We start from the raw sequence: 20,668 nt of genomic DNA on the forward strand, positions 1-20,668 counted from the left end.
CAATGCCCAGAACTAGAGATACAAATCAGTTGAATAAATCTGAGTAAATTCCTGTAGAAAAATATCCCTGACTATTGAAAACTAGCATTGTTTTGTAATGTGTAGATGTTACAGCTCCCACTCATCTCTGACCCCTCCCACTCATCTCTGACCCCTCCCACTCATCTCTGACCCCTCCCACTCATCTCTGACCCCTCCCACTCATCTCTGACCCCTCCCCTTTCCTTCTCTGTTGAATCAGGGCAGATAAAGAGGCTCTCTCTCCCAAATGGCACCCTATTCCCTTTATAGTGCACTACTTTTAACAAGGGTGTATAGGGCTCCAGTCAAAAGTAGTGCACTATATAGGGAATAGGGCTCTGGTCTATAGTAGTACCACTATATAGGGAATAGGGCCACTATATAGGGAAGAGGGCCCTGGTCTATAGTAATACACTATATAGGGAACAGGGCTCTGGTCTATAGTAGTACCACTATATGGGGAACAGGGCTCTGGTCTATAGTAGTACCACTATATAGGGAACAGGGCCCTGGTCTATAGTAGTACCACTATATAGGGAATAGGGCCCTGGTCTATAGTAGTACCACTATATAGGGAATAGGGCTCTGGTCTATAGTAGTGCCACTATATAGGGAATAGGGCTCTGGTCTATAGTAGTACCACTATATAGGGAATAGGGCTCTGATCTATAGTAGTACCACTATATAGGGAATAGGGAATAGGGCTCTGGTCCATAGTAGTGCCACTATATAGGGAAAAGGGCTCCATTTGGGTCAGAGTTTTTTTCTGCCACCCTAAAAGCTTTCAGGTGTGTGTCGTTAAAGAGCAGAACGACAGGAAGTTCATGTTCGATGGTTGTTGAAACGCGTTTTGTTTTTAACCTTTATTGAACCAGGAAGTCTCATTGAGGTCAGAAGGGAGACCTGGCATGTCTTCCTACGGTGAGACATGTGCTCTCTCAATGAGCCTTTCCAACATTCCTCGCTTCCCATCTCCTCACTTCCTATATCCTCACCTCCTTCTCAACCGTAGGCCCAGCGACAGGCCCAGCGACAGGCCCAGCGTGGTTAGCTACATGATTTGGACATGTCTGTTGTGTTGAAATGAACAGAGTATTACTGAGAAATCAGATCTTGTTTAAAGTACTGAAGCAGCAACATGTCCAGTCTTGTCCATCTGGCAGAGAGGCTGCAGCCGCCGGCTGATGCTGTAAAATAACTGAAGCTGGAGACTCACATCTGGAGAGGCCTCAAGTGTGGTGGTAGGGAGAGGCCTTAGTGTGGTGGTAGGGGAGGATCATATCTCCCTTCCTACCTACCTAAATCCCTGAAGCTGGAGACGCACATCTCCCTCACTAACTTTAAGCATAGGCTGTCAGAGCAGCTCACAGATCACTGTACCTGTACACAGCCCATCTGTAAATAGCCCACCCAACTACCTCATCCCCATACTGTTATTATATATATATATATATTTATTTTTCTCCTTTGCACCCCAGTATCTCTACTTGCACATTCATCTTCTACACATCTATCACTCCAGTGTTTAATTGCTAAATTGTAATTACTTTGCCACTGTGGTCTATTTATTGCCTTACCTCATTTGCACTCACTGTATATAGACTTTTCTATTGTGTTATTGACTGTAAGTTTGTTTTACTCCATGTGTAACTCTATTGTTGTTTGTGTCGCACTGCTTTGCTCTATCATGGCCAGGTTGCAGTTGTAAATGAGAACTTGTTGTCTACCTGGTTAAATAAAGGTGATCTGGTCTACCTGGTTAAATAAAGGTGATCTGGTCTACCTGGTTAAATAAAGGTGAAATAAAATTTAAAAAATGAATGTTAAATGTTAGATCCAGACTTGGTTCTATTTCAGATCCAAAAAGCAGGAAGCTTCAGGGATAATATCTATGGCTTTCCCAAACAGCACCCTCTTCCCTAAGTAGTGCACTACTTCAGGGATAATATCTATGGCTGTCCCAAACAGCACCCTCTTCCCTAAGTAGTGCACTACTTCAGGGATAAAATTTACAGCTGTCCCAAACAGCACCCTCTTCCCTATATAGTGTACTACTTCAGGGATACATCAGGGATAATATCTATGGCTGTCCCAAATGGCATCCTCCTCCCTAAGTAGTGCACTAGAGGGAAGAGGGTGCCGTTTGGGACTCAAACAATATTTGAGTCTGAGAGGTGGATTTCAGCTTTACGGCGTTTCCTAGTCAGATGTTTCCCTTCAGGTCCACTGGGAGAGACAGGCAGTGTGTGTGTGTGTGTGTGTGTGTGTGTGTGTGTGTGTGTGTGTGTGTGTGTGTGTGTGTGTGTGTGTGTGTGTGTGTGTGTTGTTGAGGTGGCTGAACCAAGCCAAACTATCCTATCCAGCCAGGATGGATTCTGTTCCATTACAAGTTTATATCTTCTGCTACACTCTGCTAGGTCATTCCAAACCAGCTAGAAAGTTATAGAAGGTGTGTGTGTGTGTGCATGTTTCTCCAATTATCCACATCTGTGTTCACACATCCCTCCAGCTGGTGTGAGTGTGTTCCTACGAGCAGCAGTCACCCTCTCTCTGACCCCTCTCCTCACCGACACACACCTCTCTCTCTGACCCCTCTCCTCACCGACATGCACACCTCTCTCTGACCCCTCTGCTTACTTCCTCTCATTGACAGACACACACCTGGCCAGGCTTTCCTCTGGTCCTCCTGGGGCCAAGGCCTCCTTAAACAATAATCACCACCACTACACTAGTGCCTAGTTCCATATGTGTTATTTCATTTTGATGTCTTCCCTATTATTCTACATGTATATGTTGTTCTGGTCCAGTAGAATGTATATGTTGTTCTGGTCCTGTAGAATGTTGTTCTGGTCCTATAGAATGTATATGTTGTTCTGGTCCTATAGAATGTTGTTCTGGTCCTATAGAATGTTGTTCTGGTCCTATAGAATGTATATGTTGTTCTGGTCCAGTAGAATGTATATGTTGTTCTGGTCCAGTAGAATGTTGTTCTGGTCCAGTAGAATGTATATGTTGTTCTGGTCCTATAGAATGTTGTTCTGGTCCTATAGAATGTTGTTCTGGTCCTATAGAATGTATATGTTGTTCTGGTCCAGTAGAATGTATATGTTGTTCTGGTCCTGTAGAATGTTGTTCTGGTCCAGTAGAATGCATATGTTGTTCTGGTCCAGTAGAATGTATATGTTGTTCTGGTCCTATAGAATGTTGTTCTGGTCCAGTAGAATGTATATGTTGTTCTGGTCCTATAGAATGTATATGTTGTTCTGGTCCTATAGAATGTTCTTCTGGTCCTATAGAATGTATATGTTGTTCTGGTCCTATAGAATGTATATGTTGTTCTGGTTCTATAGAATGTTCTTCTGGTCCTATAGAATGTATATGTTGTTCTGGTCCTATAGAGTGTATATGTTGTTCTGGTCCTATAGAATGTATATGTTGTTCTGGTCCTATAGAATGTTGTTCTGGTCCTATAGAATGTACATGTTGTTCTGGTCCTATAGAATGTATATGTTGTTCTGGTCCTATAGAATGTATATGTTGTTCTGGTCCTATACAATGTTATTCTGGTCCTATAGAATGTATATGTTGTTCTGGTCCTATAGAATGTTGTTCTGGTCCTATAGAATGTATATGTTGTTCTGGTCCTATAGAATGTATATGTTGTTCTGGTCCAGTAGAATGTATATGTTGTTCTGGTCCTATAGAATGTATATGTTATTCTGGCCCTACAGAATGTATATGTTATTCTGGCCCTATAGAATGTATGTGTTGTTCTGGTCCTATAGAATGTATGTGTTGTTCTGGTCCTATAGAATGTATATGTTATTCTGGTCCTATAGAATGTTGTTCTGGTCCTATAGAATGTATATGTTGTTCTGGTCCTATAGAATGTATATGTTGTTCTGGTCCAGTAGAATGTATATGTTGTTCTGGTCCAAATAAAATGTATATGTTATTCTGGCCCTATAGAATGTATATGTTATTCTGGCCCTACAGAATGTATATGTTATTCTGGCCCTCTAGAATGTATATGTTGTTCTGGCCCTATATAATGTATATGTTATTCTGACCCTATAGAATGTATATGTTGTTCTGGCCCTATAGAATGTATATGTTGTTCTGGCCCTATAGAATGTATATGTTATTCTGGCCCTATAGAATGTATATGTTATTCTGGCCCTATAGAATGTATATGTTGTTCTGGCCCTATAGAATGTATATGTTGTTCTGGTCCAAATAAAATGTATATGTTATTCTGGCCCTATAGAATGTATATGTTATTCTGGCCCTACAGAATGTATATGTTATTCTGGCCCTATAGAATGTATATGTTATTCTGGTCCTATAGAATGTATATGTTGTTCTGGCCCTATAGAATGCATATGTTGTTCTGGTCCTACAGAATGCATATGTTGTTCTGGCCCTACAGAATGCATATGTTATTCTGGCCCTACAGAATGTGTATGTTATTCTGACCCTATAGAATGTATATGTTGTTCTGGCCCTATAGAATGTATATGTTGTTCTGGCCCTATAGAATGTATATGTTATTCTGGTCCTATAGAATGTATATGTTATTCTGGTCCTATAGAATGTATATGTTATTCTGGCCCTATAGAATGTATATGTTATTCTGGCCCTATAGAATGTATATGTTATTCTGGTCCTATAGAATGTTGTTCTGGTACAGTAGAATGTATTAGTTGTTCTGGTCCTATAGAATGTATATGTTGTTCTGGTCCTATAGAATGTATATGTTGTTCTGGTCCAGTAGAATGTATATGTTGTTCTGGTCCTATAGAATGTATATGTTATTCTGGCCCTATAGAATGTATATGTTATTCTGGCCCTATAGAATGTATATGTTATTCTGAGTTCTATAGAATGTATATGTTATTCTGGCCCTATAGAATGTATATGTTATTCTGGTCCTATAGAATGCATTAACACAGCTTTTGGTAGCGTGTTCTGAATGAAAGTAATAAGGTGTACTCATTCTCAAAACAAGGTGTTGTCTCAAGGGTGTAGTGAGTCATTTTCTTCAGAACAGGTTGTGTTCAGGCGGGTTCAACATTCTGGAATGTCCAGGTGCACAGACACACCGTGTAGAACAGACATGTAGTCTAGTGGTTAAGAGCAGCGGCAGTTAAGAGCTTTGGGCCAGTAACCAAAATATTGCTGGTTCGAATCCCCGAGCTGACTAGTTAAAAAAATCTGTCGATGTGCCCTTGAGCAAGGCACTTAACCCTAATTGCTCCTGTAAGTCACAGTGGATAAGTGTGTCTGCTGAATTACAAAATGACATACTTTTCTGACATTTCTCTTTCCTGTACTCGACCAACAACAGGTGTAAACAGGAAGTGACATCACTCACCAGGTCCTTCTGGAAGTAGAGGAGTACACCGGCTGCCACCTGACCAATCAGAATCAGCAGCAGGCAGGTGAAGTACTGGGGAGGAAGAGAGGATCATGGGATATATGAGATGACATCACTGTGGCAACAGTCCATCATCACAATGCATAAACACATCCACCCAATCGCCAGACATCATCCCCTGCAGCATCGTTCAGACATCAACACCACTTTGCCTTCAAATAGAAATGCGTTATGTATTCAACTATGTATGTAAATAATTGACTAGGATGTGAACTTCCACATCATCTCCTAGACGCTGCTACAATATCCAACAGGAACAGCCACAGGGCTTTATGTTGCTACAATATCCAACTGGAACAGCCACGGGGCATTCTGTTGCTATAATATCCAACAGGAACAGCCACGGGGCTTTCTGTTGCTACAATATCCAACTGGAACAGCCACGGGGCTTTCTGTTGCTATAATATCCAACAGGAACAGCCACGGGGCTTTCTGTTGCTATAATATCCAACTGGAACAGCCACGGGGCTTTCTGTTGCTACAATATCCAACAGGAACAGCCACAGGGCTTTATGTTGCTATAATATCCAACTGGAACAGCCACAGGGCTTTGTGTTGCTATAATATCCAACTGGAACAGCCACGGGGCTTTCTGTTGCTACAATATCCAACTGGAACAGCCACGGGGCTTTCTGTTGCTATAATATCCAACTGGAACAGCCACGGGGCTTTGTGTTGCTATAATATCCAACTGGAACAGCCACGGGGCTTTCTGTTGCTATAATATCCAACTGGAACAGCCACGGGGCTTTCTGTTGCTATAATATCCAACTGGAACAGCCACGGGGCTTTCTGTTGCTATAATATCCAACTGGAACAGCCACGGGGCTTTGTGTTGCTATAATATCCAACTGGAACAGCCACAGGGCTTTGTGTTGCTATAATATCCAACTGGAACAGCCACAGGGCTTTATGTTGCTATAATATCCAACTGGAACAGCCACAGGGCTTTGTGTTGCTATAATATCCAACTGGAACAGCCACAGGGCTTTATGTTGCTATAATATCCAACTGGAACAGCCACAGGGCTTTGTGTTGCTTTGTGAGCGACTCCTCCCTGTACAGTAGCAGTAGTTTGTAATGCATTCACACTAGCATACACTGAGTGGACAAAACATTAGGAACATCTTCCTAATATTGAGTTGCGGCCCCTTTTTGTCCTCAGAACAGCCTCAATTCATCTGGGCGTGGACTCTACAAGGTGTTGAAAGCCTTCCACAGGGTCTCTACAAGGTGTCGAAAGCCTTCCACAGGGATGCTGGCCCATGTTGACTCCAATGCTTCCTACAGTTGTGTCAAGTTGGCTGGATGTCCTTTGGGTGGTGGACCATTCTTGAAACACACAGGGAAACTGTTGAGTGTGAAAAACCCAGCTACGTTGCAGTTCTTGACACACTCAAACTGGTGCGCTTGGCACCTACTACTATACCCTGTTCAAAGGCACTTCAATCTTTTGTCTTGTCCATTCACCCTCTGAATGGCACACATACACAATCCATGTCTCAATTGTCTCAAGGCTTACAAATCCTTCTTTAACCCATCTCCTCCCCTTCATCTACACTGATTTGAAGTGACATCAATAAGGGATTATATCTTTAACCTGGATTCACCTGGTCAGTCCATGTCATGGAAGGAGCAGGTGTTCCTAATGTTTTGTACACTCAGTGTAGATTTTGGAGATGCCAGCAATGTTTTAAAGATGGTTTTGACTTTAGATTTGTGCACCACTGATTGCGAGTTAGACCAGACAGGCCTGTGTGTGTGTGTGTGCCTGTGTGTGTGTGCCTGTGTGTGTGTGCCTGTGTGTGTGTTCTCACCAGGCCCAGCAGACAGCGGATCTCGTAGATAGCCCCCAGGCAACCCAGGAAGCCCATCAACATGGAGAGACCACCGACACCTATCAGGATGTAGGAAGCTATCTTCAGCGCTGTGGAGGACTCTTCTGTAGAGAGAAACAAAGCAACACTCTCAGGTTAGCACATTAGCATCGCTATGGTAAAAACCATATATAGGCTAGCATTTTAGCATACCTACAGTACACCATGGGGTACTCCTCTTTAGAGGTGGGAACAAGCAGACTCGTTAGCATATCTTCTGTAAACCCATATAGGTTAGCAGTATTTAAGCAGTCTGATGTAGGCTATGCACAGGCTAGCATGTTAGCATCGCTATGGTAAAAACCCTATATAGGCTAGTATTTTAGCATACCTACAGTACACTATGGGGGACTCCTATGTAGAGGTGGGAACAAGCAGACTCGTTAGCATATCTGCTGTTAACACATATAGGTTAGCAGTTTAGCAATCGACTACTGTGCAGGCTTGTATTTAACCAGTCTGATGTAGGCTATACACAGGCTAGCATGTTAGCATCGCTATGGTAAAAACCATATATAGGCTAGCATGTTAGCACACCTACTACACAGTGACAGGCATTTTACCCTAACCCATTCATCCCTTAGCAGACACCGTGTTCTGCCTCACGTCTGACAGGTAGACAGACAGACAGTGGAATATAACAGACATCTTCCTATAAGGCAACACATTCCCACAAAACCAAAAGGAGACCTGATCTCAAACCAAAAGGAGACCTGATCTCAAAATCAAAAGGAGACCTGATCTCAAAATCAAAAGGAGACCTGATCTCAAAATCAAAAGGAGACCTGATCTCAAACCAAAAGGAGACCTGGTCTCAAAATCAAAAGGAGACCTGATCTCAAAACCAAAAGGAGACCTGATCTCAAAACCAAAAGGAGACCTGATCTCAAAACCAAAAGGAGACCTGATCTCAAAACCAAAAGGAGACCTGATCTCAAAACCAAAAGGAGACCTGATCTCAAAATCAAAAGGAGACCTGATCTCAAAATCAAAAGGAGACCTGATCTCAAAACCAAAAGGAGACCTGATCTCAAAACCAAAAGGAGACCTGATCTCAAACCAAAAGGAGACCTGATCTCAAAACCAAAAGGAGACCTGATCTCAAAACCAAAAGGAGACCTGATCTCAAAACCAAAAGGAGACCTGATCTCAAACCAAAAGGAGACCTGAACTCAAACCAAAAGGAGACCTGATCTCAAAACCAAAAGGAGACCTGATCTCAAACCAAAAGGAGACCTGATCTCAAACCAAAAGGAGACCTGATCTCAAACCAGCATATCTGGTCATGGAAACAGTTCTGAGAATTCTGGCTTCTATAAAACTAAAAGTCAACTGGAGCCAGAGAGAGATTAGGTCTGCATTTCAAAATGGCACCCTTTTCCCGATATAGTGCACTACTTTGGACCAAAAAAGTTCACTTAAAAAAACCGTAAAATAGTGTGCGCTATATAGGGAACAGGGTGCCATTTGGGACATAGATTATGTCTGGCAACAGGAGGAATGATATATGTTACTCTGAGGACATTGTTCTCAGTGTGTGTGTGTGTGTGTGTGTGTGTGTGTGTGTGTGTGTGTGTGTGTATGTGTGTGTGTGTGTCACTGCCAAACATTCTGAGGCTTCCAAAGGAAAGAGAGAAGCATGTTTCTGTGGATCACTCCGGAGGTCTGGAACCAGACGTGTGCCATCACGGAGGCCCAAACTTTCTGCAAAGCCCAGAAAAACCCACCACTGAGACACAGAGAGAGGGAGAGAGAGAGAGAACGGACAGTTCAACCTCATCTCAAGTATTTAGTTTAAGGAGACGTCCTCCTTGGAGACAGAGACGAGCTCCTGAGAACCCCAGAGGTTTTCACTATAATGGCAGAAACATCTGGCATTCAAATCAAACTGCAAATCAAACTGTTTTTTTGTCAGCGTAGTGTCAGTGTCAGCGTAGTGTCAGTGTCAGCGTAGTGTCAGTGTCAGCGTAGTGTCAGCGTCAGCGTAGTGTCAGCGTCAGCGTAGTGTCAGCGTCAGCGTAGTGTCAGTGTCAGCGTAGTGTCAGCGTAGTGTCAGCGTCAGCGTAGTGTCAGCGTAGTGTCAGCGTCAGCGTAGTGTCAGCGTCAGCGTAGTGTCAGCGTCAGCGTAGTGTCAGCGTAGTGTCAGCGTAGTGTCAGTGTCAGTGTCAGCGTAGTGTCAGCGTAGTGTCAGCGTAGTGTCAGCGTCAGCGTAGTGTCAGCGTAGTGTCAGTGTCAGCGTAGTGTCAGTGTCAGCGTAGTGTCAGTGTCAGCGTAGTGTCAGCGTAGTGTCAGCGTCAGCGTAGTGTCAGCGTAGTGTCAGTGTCAGCGTAGTGTCAGTGTCAGTGTCAGCGTAGTGTCAGTGTCAGCGTAGTGTCAGCGTCAGCGTAGTGTCAGCGTAGTGTCAGCGTAGTGTCAGTGTCAGCGTAGTGTCAGTGTCAGTGTCAGTGTAGTGTCAGTGTCAGCGTCAGCGTCAGCGTAGTGTCAGCGTAGGGCCAGTGTCAGCGTCAGCGTCAGTGTCAGTGTCAGCGTCAGCGTAGTGTCAGTGTCAGTGTCAGTGTCAGCGCAGTGTCAGTGTCAGTGTCAGCGTCAGCGTAGTGTCAGTGTCAGCGTCAGCGTAGTGTCAGCGTCAGCGTAGTATCAGTGTCAGCGCAGTGTCAGCGTAGTGTCAGCGTCAGCGTAGTGTCAGTGTCAGCGTAGTGTCAGTGTCAGTGTCAGTGTCAGCGTAGTGTCAGTGTCAGTGTCAGTGTCAGTGTAGTGTCAGTGTCAGTGTCAGCGTAGTGTCAGCGTAGTGTCAGTGTCAGCGTAGTGTCAGCGTATTGTCAGTGTCAGCGTAGTGTCAGCGTATTGTCAGCGTCAGCGTAGTGTCAGCGTCAGCGTAGTGTCAGCGTAGTGTCAGTGTCAGCGTAGTGTCAGTGTCAGCGTAGTGTCAGTGTCAGCGTAGTGTCAGCGTAGTGTCAGTGTCAGCGTAGTGTCAGCGTAGTGTCAGTGTCAGCGTAGTGTCAGCGTAGTGTCAGCGTCAGCGTAGTGTCAGCGTAGTGTCAGTGTCAGCGTAGTGTCAGTGTCAGCGTAGTGTCAGCGTCAGCGTAGTGTCAGCGTAGTGTCAGTGTCAGCGCAGTGTCAGTGTCAGCGTAGTGTCAGCGTAGTGTCAGCGTCAGCGTAGTGTCAGTGTCAGCGTAGTGTCAGTGTCAGCGTAGTGTCAGCGTCAGCGTAGTGTCAGCGTCAGCGTAGTGTCAGCGTCAGCGTAGTGTCAGCGTAGTGTCAGTGTCAGCGTAGTGTCAGTGTCAGCGCAGTGTCAGTGTCAGCGTAGTGTCAGCGTCAGCGTAGTGTCAGCGTCAGCGTAGTGTCAGTGTCAGCGTAGTGTCAGTGTCAGCGTAGTGTCAGTGTCAGCGTAGTGTCAGTGTCAGCGTAGTGTCAGCGTCAGCGTAGTGTCAGCATAGTGTCAGTGTCAGCGTAGTGTCAGTGTCAGCATAGTGTCAGTGTCAGCGTAGTGTCAGCGTCAGCGTAGTGTCAGCGTAGTGTCAGCGTAGTGTCAGTGTCAGCGTAGTGTCAGCGTCAGCGTAGTGTCAGCATAGTGTCAGTGTCAGCGTAGTGTCAGTGTCAGCGTAGTGTCAGCATAGTGTCAGTGTCAGCGTAGTGTCAGCGTAGTGTCAGTGTCAGCGTAGTGTCAGTGTCAGCATAGTGTCAGCGTAGTGTCAGCGTCAGCGTAGTGTCAGTGTCAGCGTAGTGTCAGCGTAGTGTCAGTGTCAGCGTAGTGTCAGCGTAGTGTCAGCGTCAGCGTAGTGTCAGCGTCAGCGTAGTGTCAGCGTCAGCGTAGTGTCAGCGTAGTGTCAGTGTAGTGTCAGTGTAGTGTCAGCGTAGTGTCAGCATAGTGTCAGCGTCAGCGTAGTGTCAGCGTAGTGTCAGTGTCAGCGTAGTGTCAGTGTCAGTGTCAGCGTAGTGTCAGTGTCAGCGTAGTGTCAGCGTAGTGTCAGCGTAGTGTCAGCGTAGTGTCAGTGTCAGCGTAGTGTCAGTGTCAGTGTCAGTGTAGTGTCAGTGTCAGCGTAGTGTCAGCGTAGGGCCAGTGTCAGCGTCAGTGTCAGTGTCAGTGTCAGTGTCAGCGTCAGCGTAGTGTCAGTGTCAGTGTCAGCGCAGTGTCAGTGTCAGTGTCAGTGTCAGCGTAGTGTCAGCGTCAGCGTAGTGTCAGCGTCAGCGTAGTGTCAGTGTCAGCGCAGTGTCAGCGTAGTGTCAGCGTCAGCGTAGTGTCAGTGTCAGCGTAGTGTCAGTGTCAGTGTCAGCGTAGTGTCAGTGTCAGTGTCAGTGTCAGTGTAGTGTCAGTGTCAGTGTCAGCGTAGTGTCAGCGTAGTGTCAGTGTCAGCGTAGTGTCAGCGTAGTGTCAGTGTCAGCGTAGTGTCAGCGTAGTGTCAGCGTAGTGTCAGCGTAGTGTCAGTGTCAGCGTAGTGTCAGTGTCAGCGTAGTGTCAGCGTCAGCGTAGTGTCAGCGTAGTGTCAGTGTCAGCGTAGTGTCAGTGTCAGCGCAGTGTCAGTGTCAGCGTAGTGTCAGCGTAGTGTCAGCGTCAGCGTAGTGTCAGTGTCAGCGTAGTGTCAGTGTCAGCGTAGTGTCAGCGTCAGCGTAGTGTCAGCGTAGTGTCAGCGTAGTGTCAGCGTAGTGTCAGTGTCAGCGCAGTGTCAGTGTCAGCGTAGTGTCAGCGTCAGCGTCAGCGTCAGCGTAGTGTCAGTGTCAGCGTAGTGTCAGTGTCAGCGTAGTGTCAGTGTCAGCGTAGTGTCAGTGTCAGCGTAGTGTCAGCGTCAGCGTAGTGTCAGCATAGTGTCAGTGTCAGCGTAGTGTCAGTGTCAGCGTAGTGTCAGTGTCAGCATAGTGTCAGTGTCAGCGTAGTGTCAGCGTCAGCGTAGTGTCAGTGTCAGCGTAGTGTCAGCGTAGTGTCAGTGTCAGCGTAGTGTCAGCGTAGTGTCAGTGTCAGCGTAGTGTCAGCGTCAGCGTAGTGTCAGCGTCAGCATAGTGTCAGTGTCAGCGTAGTGTCAGCGTCAGCGTAGTGTCAGCATAGTGTCAGTGTCAGCGTAGTGTCAGCATAGTGTCAGTGTCAGCGTAGTGTCAGCGTAGTGTCAGTGTCAGCGTAGTGTCAGTGTCAGTGTAGTGTCAGTGTCAGCATAGTGTCAGCGTAGTGTCAGCGTCAGCGTAGTGTCAGTGTCAGCGTAGTGTCAGCGTAGTGTCAGTGTCAGCGTAGTGTCAGCGTAGTGTCAGCGTCAGCGTAGTGTCAGCGTCAGCGTAGTGTCAGCGTCAGCGTAGTGTCAGTGTCAGCGTAGTGTCAGCGTCAGCGTAGTGTCAGCGTCAGCGTAGTGTCAGCGTAGTGTCAGTGTCAGTGTCAGCGTAGTGTCAGTGTCAGCGTCAGCGTAGTGTCAGCGTCAGCGTAGTGTCAGTGTCAGCGTAGTGTCAGCGTAGTGTCAGTGTCAGCGTAGTGTCAGTGTCAGCGTAGTGTCAGTGTCAGTGTCAGCGTAGTGTCAGCGTCAGCGTAGTGTCAGTGTCAGCGTAGTGTCAGCGTCAGCGTAGTGTCAGTGTCAGCGTAGTGTCAGTGTCAGCGTAGTGTCAGTGTCAGCGTAGTGTCAGCGTCAGCGTAGTGTCAGTGTCAGCGTAGTGTCAGTGTCAGCGTAGTGTCAGTGTCAGCGTAGTGTCAGTGTCAGCGTCAGCGTAGTGTCAGTGTCAGCGTCAGCGTAGTGTCAGTGTCAGCGTAGTGTCAGTGTCAGCGTAGTGTCAGCGTAGTGTCAGTGTCAGTGTCAGCGCAGTGTCAGTGTCAGCGCAGTGTCAGTGTCAGTGTCAGCGCAGTGTCAGTGTCAGTGTCAGTGTCAGCGCAGTGTCAGTGTCAGCGCAGTGTCAGTGTCAGTGTCAGCGCAGTGTCAGCGTCAGTGTCAGCGTCAGTGTCAGCGTCAGTGTCAGTGCAGTGTCAGTGTCAGCGCAGTGTCAGTGCAGTGTCAGTGTCAGTGCAGTGTCAGTGTCAGCGCAGTGTCAGCGCAGTACAGTGCAGTGTCAGCGCAGTACAGTGCAGTGTCAGCGCAGTACAGTGCAGTGTCAGCGCAGTGCAGTGTCAGCGCAGTACAGTGTCAGCGCAGTGCAGTGTCAGCGCAGTGTCAGTGTCAGCGCAGTGTCAGTGTCAGCGCAGTGTCAGCGCAGTGTCAGCGCAGTACAGTGCAGTGTCAGCGCAGTACAGTGCAGTGTCAGTGCAGTGTCAGCGCAGTACAGTGAAATGCTTACTTGCAAGAAATGCTTATGCAAGATGTGAAACATGGCCAAATGTATATAGGTCATAGAGACAAAGCGATCTAAATACACAGAAAAAACAGTATCCTATTTCATACCGTGATGAAATAGCTGTGGTTGGTTCGCGCTATACTCTAGCGTGTGACCAATGTGGAATACAGGAAGTTCAATAATGCCATGCTGGCTGATTTCTTGTTATTCTAAGCGGGATGACTGTGGCAATATTACTGAAAGAATATGTAAACCGCTGGATGGGAACCCTCATTCCAGACATGTCTCTGATTATTAGAGACAGACCCTGCAGCACATCACAGATCCCTCTCCTCATTCCCAGCAAAACCAGACATGTCTCTGATTAATAGAGACAGACCCTGCAGCACATCACAGATCCCTCTCCTCATTCCCAGCAAAAGCAGTTTAACCAGACATGTCTCTGATTATTAGAGACAGACCCTGCAGCACATCACAGATCCTCTCCTCATTACCGTTACTCTGACGTTGGAACAGCTAGAGAACAGATCCCTCTCTCCTCATTACCGTTACTCTGACGTTGGAACGGCTAGAGAACAGATCCCTCTCTCCTCATTACCGTTACTCTGACGTTGGAACAGCTAGAGAACAGATCCCTCTCTCCTCATTACCGTTACTCTGACGTTGGAACGGCTAGAGAACAGATCCCTCTCTCCTCATTACCGTTACTCTGACGTTGGAACATCTAAAGAACAGATCCCTCTCCTCATTAATGTTACTCTAACGTTGGAACATCTAAAGAACAGATCCCTCTCCTCATTAATGTTACTCTAACGTTGGAACATCTAGAGAACAGATCCCTCTCCTCTAACGTTGGAACATCTAGAGAACAGATCCCTCTCTTCATTACCGTTACTCTAACGTTGGAACGGCTAAAGAACAGATCCCTCTCCTCATTAATGTTACTCAAACGTTGGAACGGCTAAAGAACAGATCCCTCTCCTCATTAATGTTACTCTAACGTTGGAACGGCTAGAGAACAGATCCCTCTCATCTAACGTTGGAACATCTAGAGAACAGATCCCTCTCTTCATTACCGTTACTCTAACGTTGGAACGGCTAAAGAACAGATCCCTCTCCTCATTAATGTTACTCAAACGTTGGAACGGCTAAAGAACAGATCCCTCTCCTCATTAATGTTACTCTAACGTTGGAACGGCTAGAGAACAGATCCCTCTCCTCATTAATGTTACTCTAACGTTGGAACGGCTAGAGAACAGATCCCTCTCCTCATTAATGTTACTCTAACGTTGGAACGGCTAAAGAACAGATCCCTCTCCTCGCTAGAGAACAGATCCCTCTCCTCGCTAGAGAACAGATCCCTCTCCTCGCTAGAGAACAGATCCCTCTCCTCATTACCGTTACTCTAAACGTTGGAACATCTAGAGAACAGATCCCTCTCCTCGCTAGAGAACAGATCCCTCTCCTCATTAATGTTACTCTAACGTTGGAACGGCTAAAGAACAGATCCCTCTCCTCATTAATGTTACTCTAACGTTGGAACGGCTAGAGAACAGATCCCTCTCCTCATTAATGTTACTCTAACGTTGGAACGGCTAGAGAACAGATCCCTCTCATCTAACGTTGGAACATCTAGAGAACAGATCCCTCTCTTCATTACCGTTACTCTAACGTTGGAACGGCTAAAGAACAGATCCCTCTCCTCATTAATGTTACTCAAACGTTGGAACGGCTAAAGAACAGATCCCTCTCCTCATTAATGTTACTCTAACGTTGGAACGGCTAGAGAACAGATCCCTCTCCTCATTAATGTTACTCTAACGTTGGAACATCTAGAGAACAGATCCCTCTCCTCGCTAGAGAACAGATCCCTCTCCTCGCTAGAGAACAGATCCCTCTCCTCATTACCGTTACTCAAACGTTGGAACGGCTAGAGAACAGATCCCTCTCCTCATTACCGTTACTCAAACGTTGGAACGGCTAGAGAACAGATCCCTCTCCTCATTACCGTTACTCTAACGTTGGAACATCTAGAGAACAGATCCCTCTCCTCGCTAGAGAACAGATCCCTCTCCTCATTACCGTTACTCAAACGTTGGAACGGCTAGAGAACAGATCCCTCTCCTCATTAATGTTACTCTAACGTTGGAACATCTAGAGAACAGATCTCTCTCCTCATTACCGTTACTCAAACGTTGGAACATCTAGAGAACAGATCCCTCTCCTCGCTAGAGAACAGATCCCTCTCCTCATTACCGTTATTCAAACGTTGGAACGGCTAGAGAACAGATCCCTCTCCTCATTACCGTTACAACGGCTAGAGAACAGATCCCTCTCCTCATTACCATTACAACGGCTAGAGAACAGATCCCTCTCCTCATTACCGTTACAACGGCTAGAGAACAGATCCCTCTCCTCATTACCGTTACAACGGCTAGAGAACAGATCCCTCTCCTCATTACCGTTACTCTAATGTTGGAACGGCTAGAGAACAGATCCCTCTCCTCATTACCGTTACAACGGCTAGAGAACAGATCCCTCTCCTCATTACCGTTACAACGGCTAGAGAACAGATCCCTCTCCTCATTACCGTTACAACGGCTAGAGAACAGATCCCTCTCCTCATTAATGTTACAACATCTAGAGAACAGATCCCTCTCCTCATTAATGTTACAACATCTAGAGAACAGATCCCTCTCCTCATTAATGTTACAACATCTAGAGAACAGATCCCTCTCCTCATTACCGTTACAACATCTAGAGAACAGATCCCTCTCCTCATTAATGTTACAACATCTAGAGAACAGATCCCTCTCCTCATTACCGTTACAACGGCTAGAGAACAGATCCCTCTCCTCATTACCGTTACTCTAATGTTGGAACGGCTAGGATAGCACCCCTGGGATAGCACCCGGGGGGAGTGGTGGGTGGAGGGAGAGGCACCTGGGATAGAACCCGGGGGGGGGTGGTGGGTGGAGGGAGAGGCACCTGGGATAGAACCCGGGGGGGGGTGGTGGGTGGAGGGAGAGGCACCTGGGATAGATCCGGGGGAGTGGAGGGAGAGATGGGTACGACGCCTGCAGCTGGATCCCCAAAAACAAAGAAATCATAGGTTTACGTGGTGGGAGGAGAGAATGATGGTGGGAGGAGGGCGTGGGAGAACGGTGGTGGGAGGACGGCGTGGGAGGAGGGAGTGGAACTACTTAGTCAAATGTAGTGCACTATATGTAGGGAATAGGGTGCCACTTGGGACAACCAGCTCTGGAATGATCGTTAGGCTGGTTGGGCCAATTAGTACCAATTAGTATCGCGATATCGACGGAGGGGAAAAAAAGTGGCCTAGCATCCTGTTCGCCCCGTGGCCTAGCATCCTGTTCGCCCCGTGGCCTAGCGGCCTGTTCGCCCCGTGGCCTGTTCGCCCCGTGGCCTGTTCGCCCCGTGGCCTGTTCGCCCCGTGGCCTGTTCGCCCCGTGGCCTAGCATCCTGTTCGCCCCGTGGCCTGTTCGCCCCGTGGCCTAGCATCCTGTTCGCCCCGTGGCCTAGCATCCTGTTCGCCCCGTGGCCTGTTCGCCCCGTGGCCTAGCATCCTGTTTGCCCTGCATCCTGTTCGCCCCGTGGCCTAGCATCCTGTTCGCCCCGTGGCCTGTTCGCCCCGTGGCCTAGCATCCTGTTCGCCCCGTGGCCTAGCATCCTGTTCGCCCCGTGGCCTAGCATCCTGTTCGCCCCGTGGCCTAGCATCCTGTTCGCCCCGTGGCCTAGCATCCTGTTCGCCCCGTGGCCTAGCATCCTGTTCGCCCCGTGGCCTAGCATCCTGTTCGCCCCGTGGCCTAGCATTCTGTTCGCCCCGTCCCCCGCATCCCGTTTGCCTCATCCCCCGGACACGTGTTTGTTTTCTAAAATCCTGTCACTGAAATTAATCCTTCTAGTCAATACTACACATTGAATTTAACTTCACACTGTATAATAGGATGCTGCATAGATTGGTTGATTGGCTCATATTTGCAATGGCAGGAAGGAATATGCAAGCATAATGGTCTGTATGTCATTGTGTCAGTCAGGGGACAACACTGCATGAAACCTGCTTCACTGTTCAGTTAACACACACACAACCTCCCAACTTTAAAATGTTAGGCACCAAACAAAATGTAAGGAGCAGCAGAAAGAGAGAGTTGTTTTATAGTTTAGTCTCCCATTAGGCCTATATGAATCCTATAGAGTTTAGTCTCCCATTAGGCCTATATGAATCCAATATAGTTTAGTCTCCCATTAGGCCTATATGAATCCTACCTTGGAATCACATCTCACGAGTAGCAAACCCTTTTCTTTTCTTCCTGGACCAATCAGATGTGCCTAAACCTAGTGTGAAGTTTCCAGGTTGTTAGTTAGCTAGGTAACATGACGTTGTTTGTTATCAAACCAATAATTAGCAACCTGGGATTAGTTTAAAACAGCCGTGGTTGTGAAATTTTATCAAATGTGCACGAATCCCAGGAGAAAGAAATAAAAGGTTACTTCTGGTAATATGGGTCATATAGAAAAAAAAGAGTAGAGGGCCTAGAGAGATGCCCTGCGGTACACCAAACTACATGTTTGACATTAGAGAAGCTTCCACTAAAAGAAACCCCCTGAGTTCTATTAGATAGACAAGCTCTGGATCCAGGATATGGCAGAGGTTGAAAAGTCATAACACATATGTTTATCAACAACATGTTATGGTCAATAATATCAAAAGCTGCCCTGAAATCTAACAATGCAGCTCCCACAATCTAACTAATTATCCATTTCGTTCAATCAATCATCAGTCATGTGTGTCAGTGCAGTACATGTTGAGTGCCCTTCTCTATAAACATGCTGAAAGTCTGTTGTTCATTTGTTTACAGAGAAATAGCATTGTACTTGATCAAACACCATTTTTTCCCCAACAGTTTGCTAAGAGCTGGCAGCAAGCTGATAGGTCTGCTGTTAGAACCAGTAAAGGCGGCTTTACCACTCTTGGGTAGCGGAATGACTTTGGCTTCCCTCCAGGCCTGAGGACAAAGACTTTCCTCTTAGGCTCAGATTAAAAATATGACAGATAGGAGTGGCTATAGAGTCAGCTACCATCCTCAGTAGCTTTCCATCTAAGTTGTCGATGCCAGGAGGTTTGTCATTATTGTTCGTTAACAACAATTGTTCCACCTCTGCCACACTAACTTGACAGAATTCCAACTTGAAATGTTTTTCTTTCATTATTAGTTTTTTTATGCATGAATACAATTGTTCACTGTTCGTTGTTGGCATTCCCTGCCTAAGTTTCCTGTTGGCATTCCCTGCCCAAGTTTCCTGTTGGCATTCCCTGCCTAAGTTTCCTGTTGGCATTTCCTGCCTAACCCTAACCCACTTTGCCAATGAAGTAATCAATAAAATAAATTGGCAACATCAAATGGTTTTGTGATGAATAAAGCCATCTGATTGGATGAAGGATGAGGGTGAATTCTACCCATAATTCCATTTAAAGTACTCCCATTATTCTTTATATCATTGACCTTGGCTTCATAATAAAGTTTCTTCTTCTTTTGAGTTTGTCACAATTTCTCAATTTGACAGTGAACTTGTAAAGTCAACTCAGACTGGTCTGTGCTCCTGGTTATAACAGATGATACATTGTATCAACATAAAGTCAACTCAGACTGGTCTGTGCTCCTGGTTATAACAGATGATACATTGTATCAACGTAAAGTCAACTCAGACTGGTCTGTGCTCCTGGTTATAACAGATGATACATTGTATCAACATAAAGTCAACTCAGACTGGTCTGTGCTCCTGGTTATAACAGATGATACATTGTATCAACATAAAGTCAACTCAGACTGGCCTGTGCTCCTGGTTATAACAGATGATACATTGTATCAACATAAAGTCAACTCAGACTGGTCTGTGCTCCTGGTTATAACAGATGATACATTGTATCAACATAAAGTCAACTCAGACTGGTCTGTGCTCCTGGTTATAACAGATGATACATTGTATCAACATAAAGTCAACTCAGACTGGTCTGTGCTCCTGGTTATAACAGATGATACATTGTATCAACATAAAGTCAACTCAGACTGGCCTGTGCTCCTGGTTATAACAGATGATACATTGTATCAACATAAAGTCAACTCAGACTGGTCTGTGCTCCTGGTTATAAACAGATGATACATTGTATCAACATAAAGTCAACTCAGACTGGCCTGTGCTCCTGGTTATAACAGATGATACATTGTATCAACATAAAGTCAACTCAGACTGGTCTGTGCTCCTGGTTATAACAGATGAAATGATACATTGTATCAACATAAAGTCAACTCAGACTGGTCTGTGCTCCTGGTTATAACAGATGATACATTGTATCAACATAAAGTCAACTCAGACTGGTCTGTGCTCCTGGTTATAACAGATGATACATTGTATCAACATAAAGTCAACTCAGACTGGCCTGTGCTCCTGGTTATAACAGATGATACATTGTATCAACATAAAGTCAACTCAGACTGGCCTGTGCTCCTGGTTATAACAGATGATACATTGTATCAACATAAAGTCAACTCAGACTGGTCTGTGCTCCTGGTTATAACAGATGATACATTGTATCAACATAAAGTCAACTCAGACTGGTCTGTGCTCCTGGTTATAACAGATGATACATTGTATCAACATAAAGTCAACTCAGACTGGCCTGTGCTCCTGGTTATAACAGATGATACATTGTATCAACATAAAGTCAACTCAGACTGGTCTGTGCTCCTGGTTATAACAGATGATACATTGTATCAACATAAAGTCAACTCAGACTGGTCTGTGCTCCTGGTTATAACAGATGATACATTGTATCAACATAAAGTCAACTCAGACTGGTCTGTGCTCCTGGTTATAACAGATGATACATTGTATCAACATAAAGTCAACTCAGACTGGCCTGTGCTCCTGGTTATAACAGATGATACATTGTATCAACATAAAGTCAACTCAGACTGGTCTGTGCTCCTGGTTATAAACAGATGATACATTGTATCAACATAAAGTCAACTCAGACTGGCCTGTGCTCCTGGTTATAACAGATGATACATTG

At 45.9% G+C, this 20,668-nt stretch overlaps 1 protein-coding gene across 1 annotated transcript in view; it reads right to left on the reverse strand.

Annotated features, from left to right (window-relative positions):
• Positions 1-20,668, reverse strand: part of LOC139384450 (CD82 antigen-like) — an 89,217-nt gene that overhangs the window by 12,143 nt on the left and 56,406 nt on the right. Inside the window, exons 4-5 of the mRNA XM_071129216.1 lie at positions 7,276-7,400; positions 5,396-5,470 (exon numbers count right to left, since the gene is read on the reverse strand). Of these exons, the coding sequence (XP_070985317.1) occupies positions 5,396-5,470; positions 7,276-7,400 (200 nt within the window). The remainder of the gene's footprint in view (positions 1-5,395; positions 5,471-7,275; positions 7,401-20,668) is intronic.

The sequence above is a fragment of the Oncorhynchus clarkii genome, chromosome 26 (genome assembly GCF_045791955.1).
Source record: "Oncorhynchus clarkii lewisi isolate Uvic-CL-2024 chromosome 26, UVic_Ocla_1.0, whole genome shotgun sequence".
Classification (NCBI taxonomy): domain Eukaryota; kingdom Metazoa; phylum Chordata; class Actinopteri; order Salmoniformes; family Salmonidae; genus Oncorhynchus; species Oncorhynchus clarkii.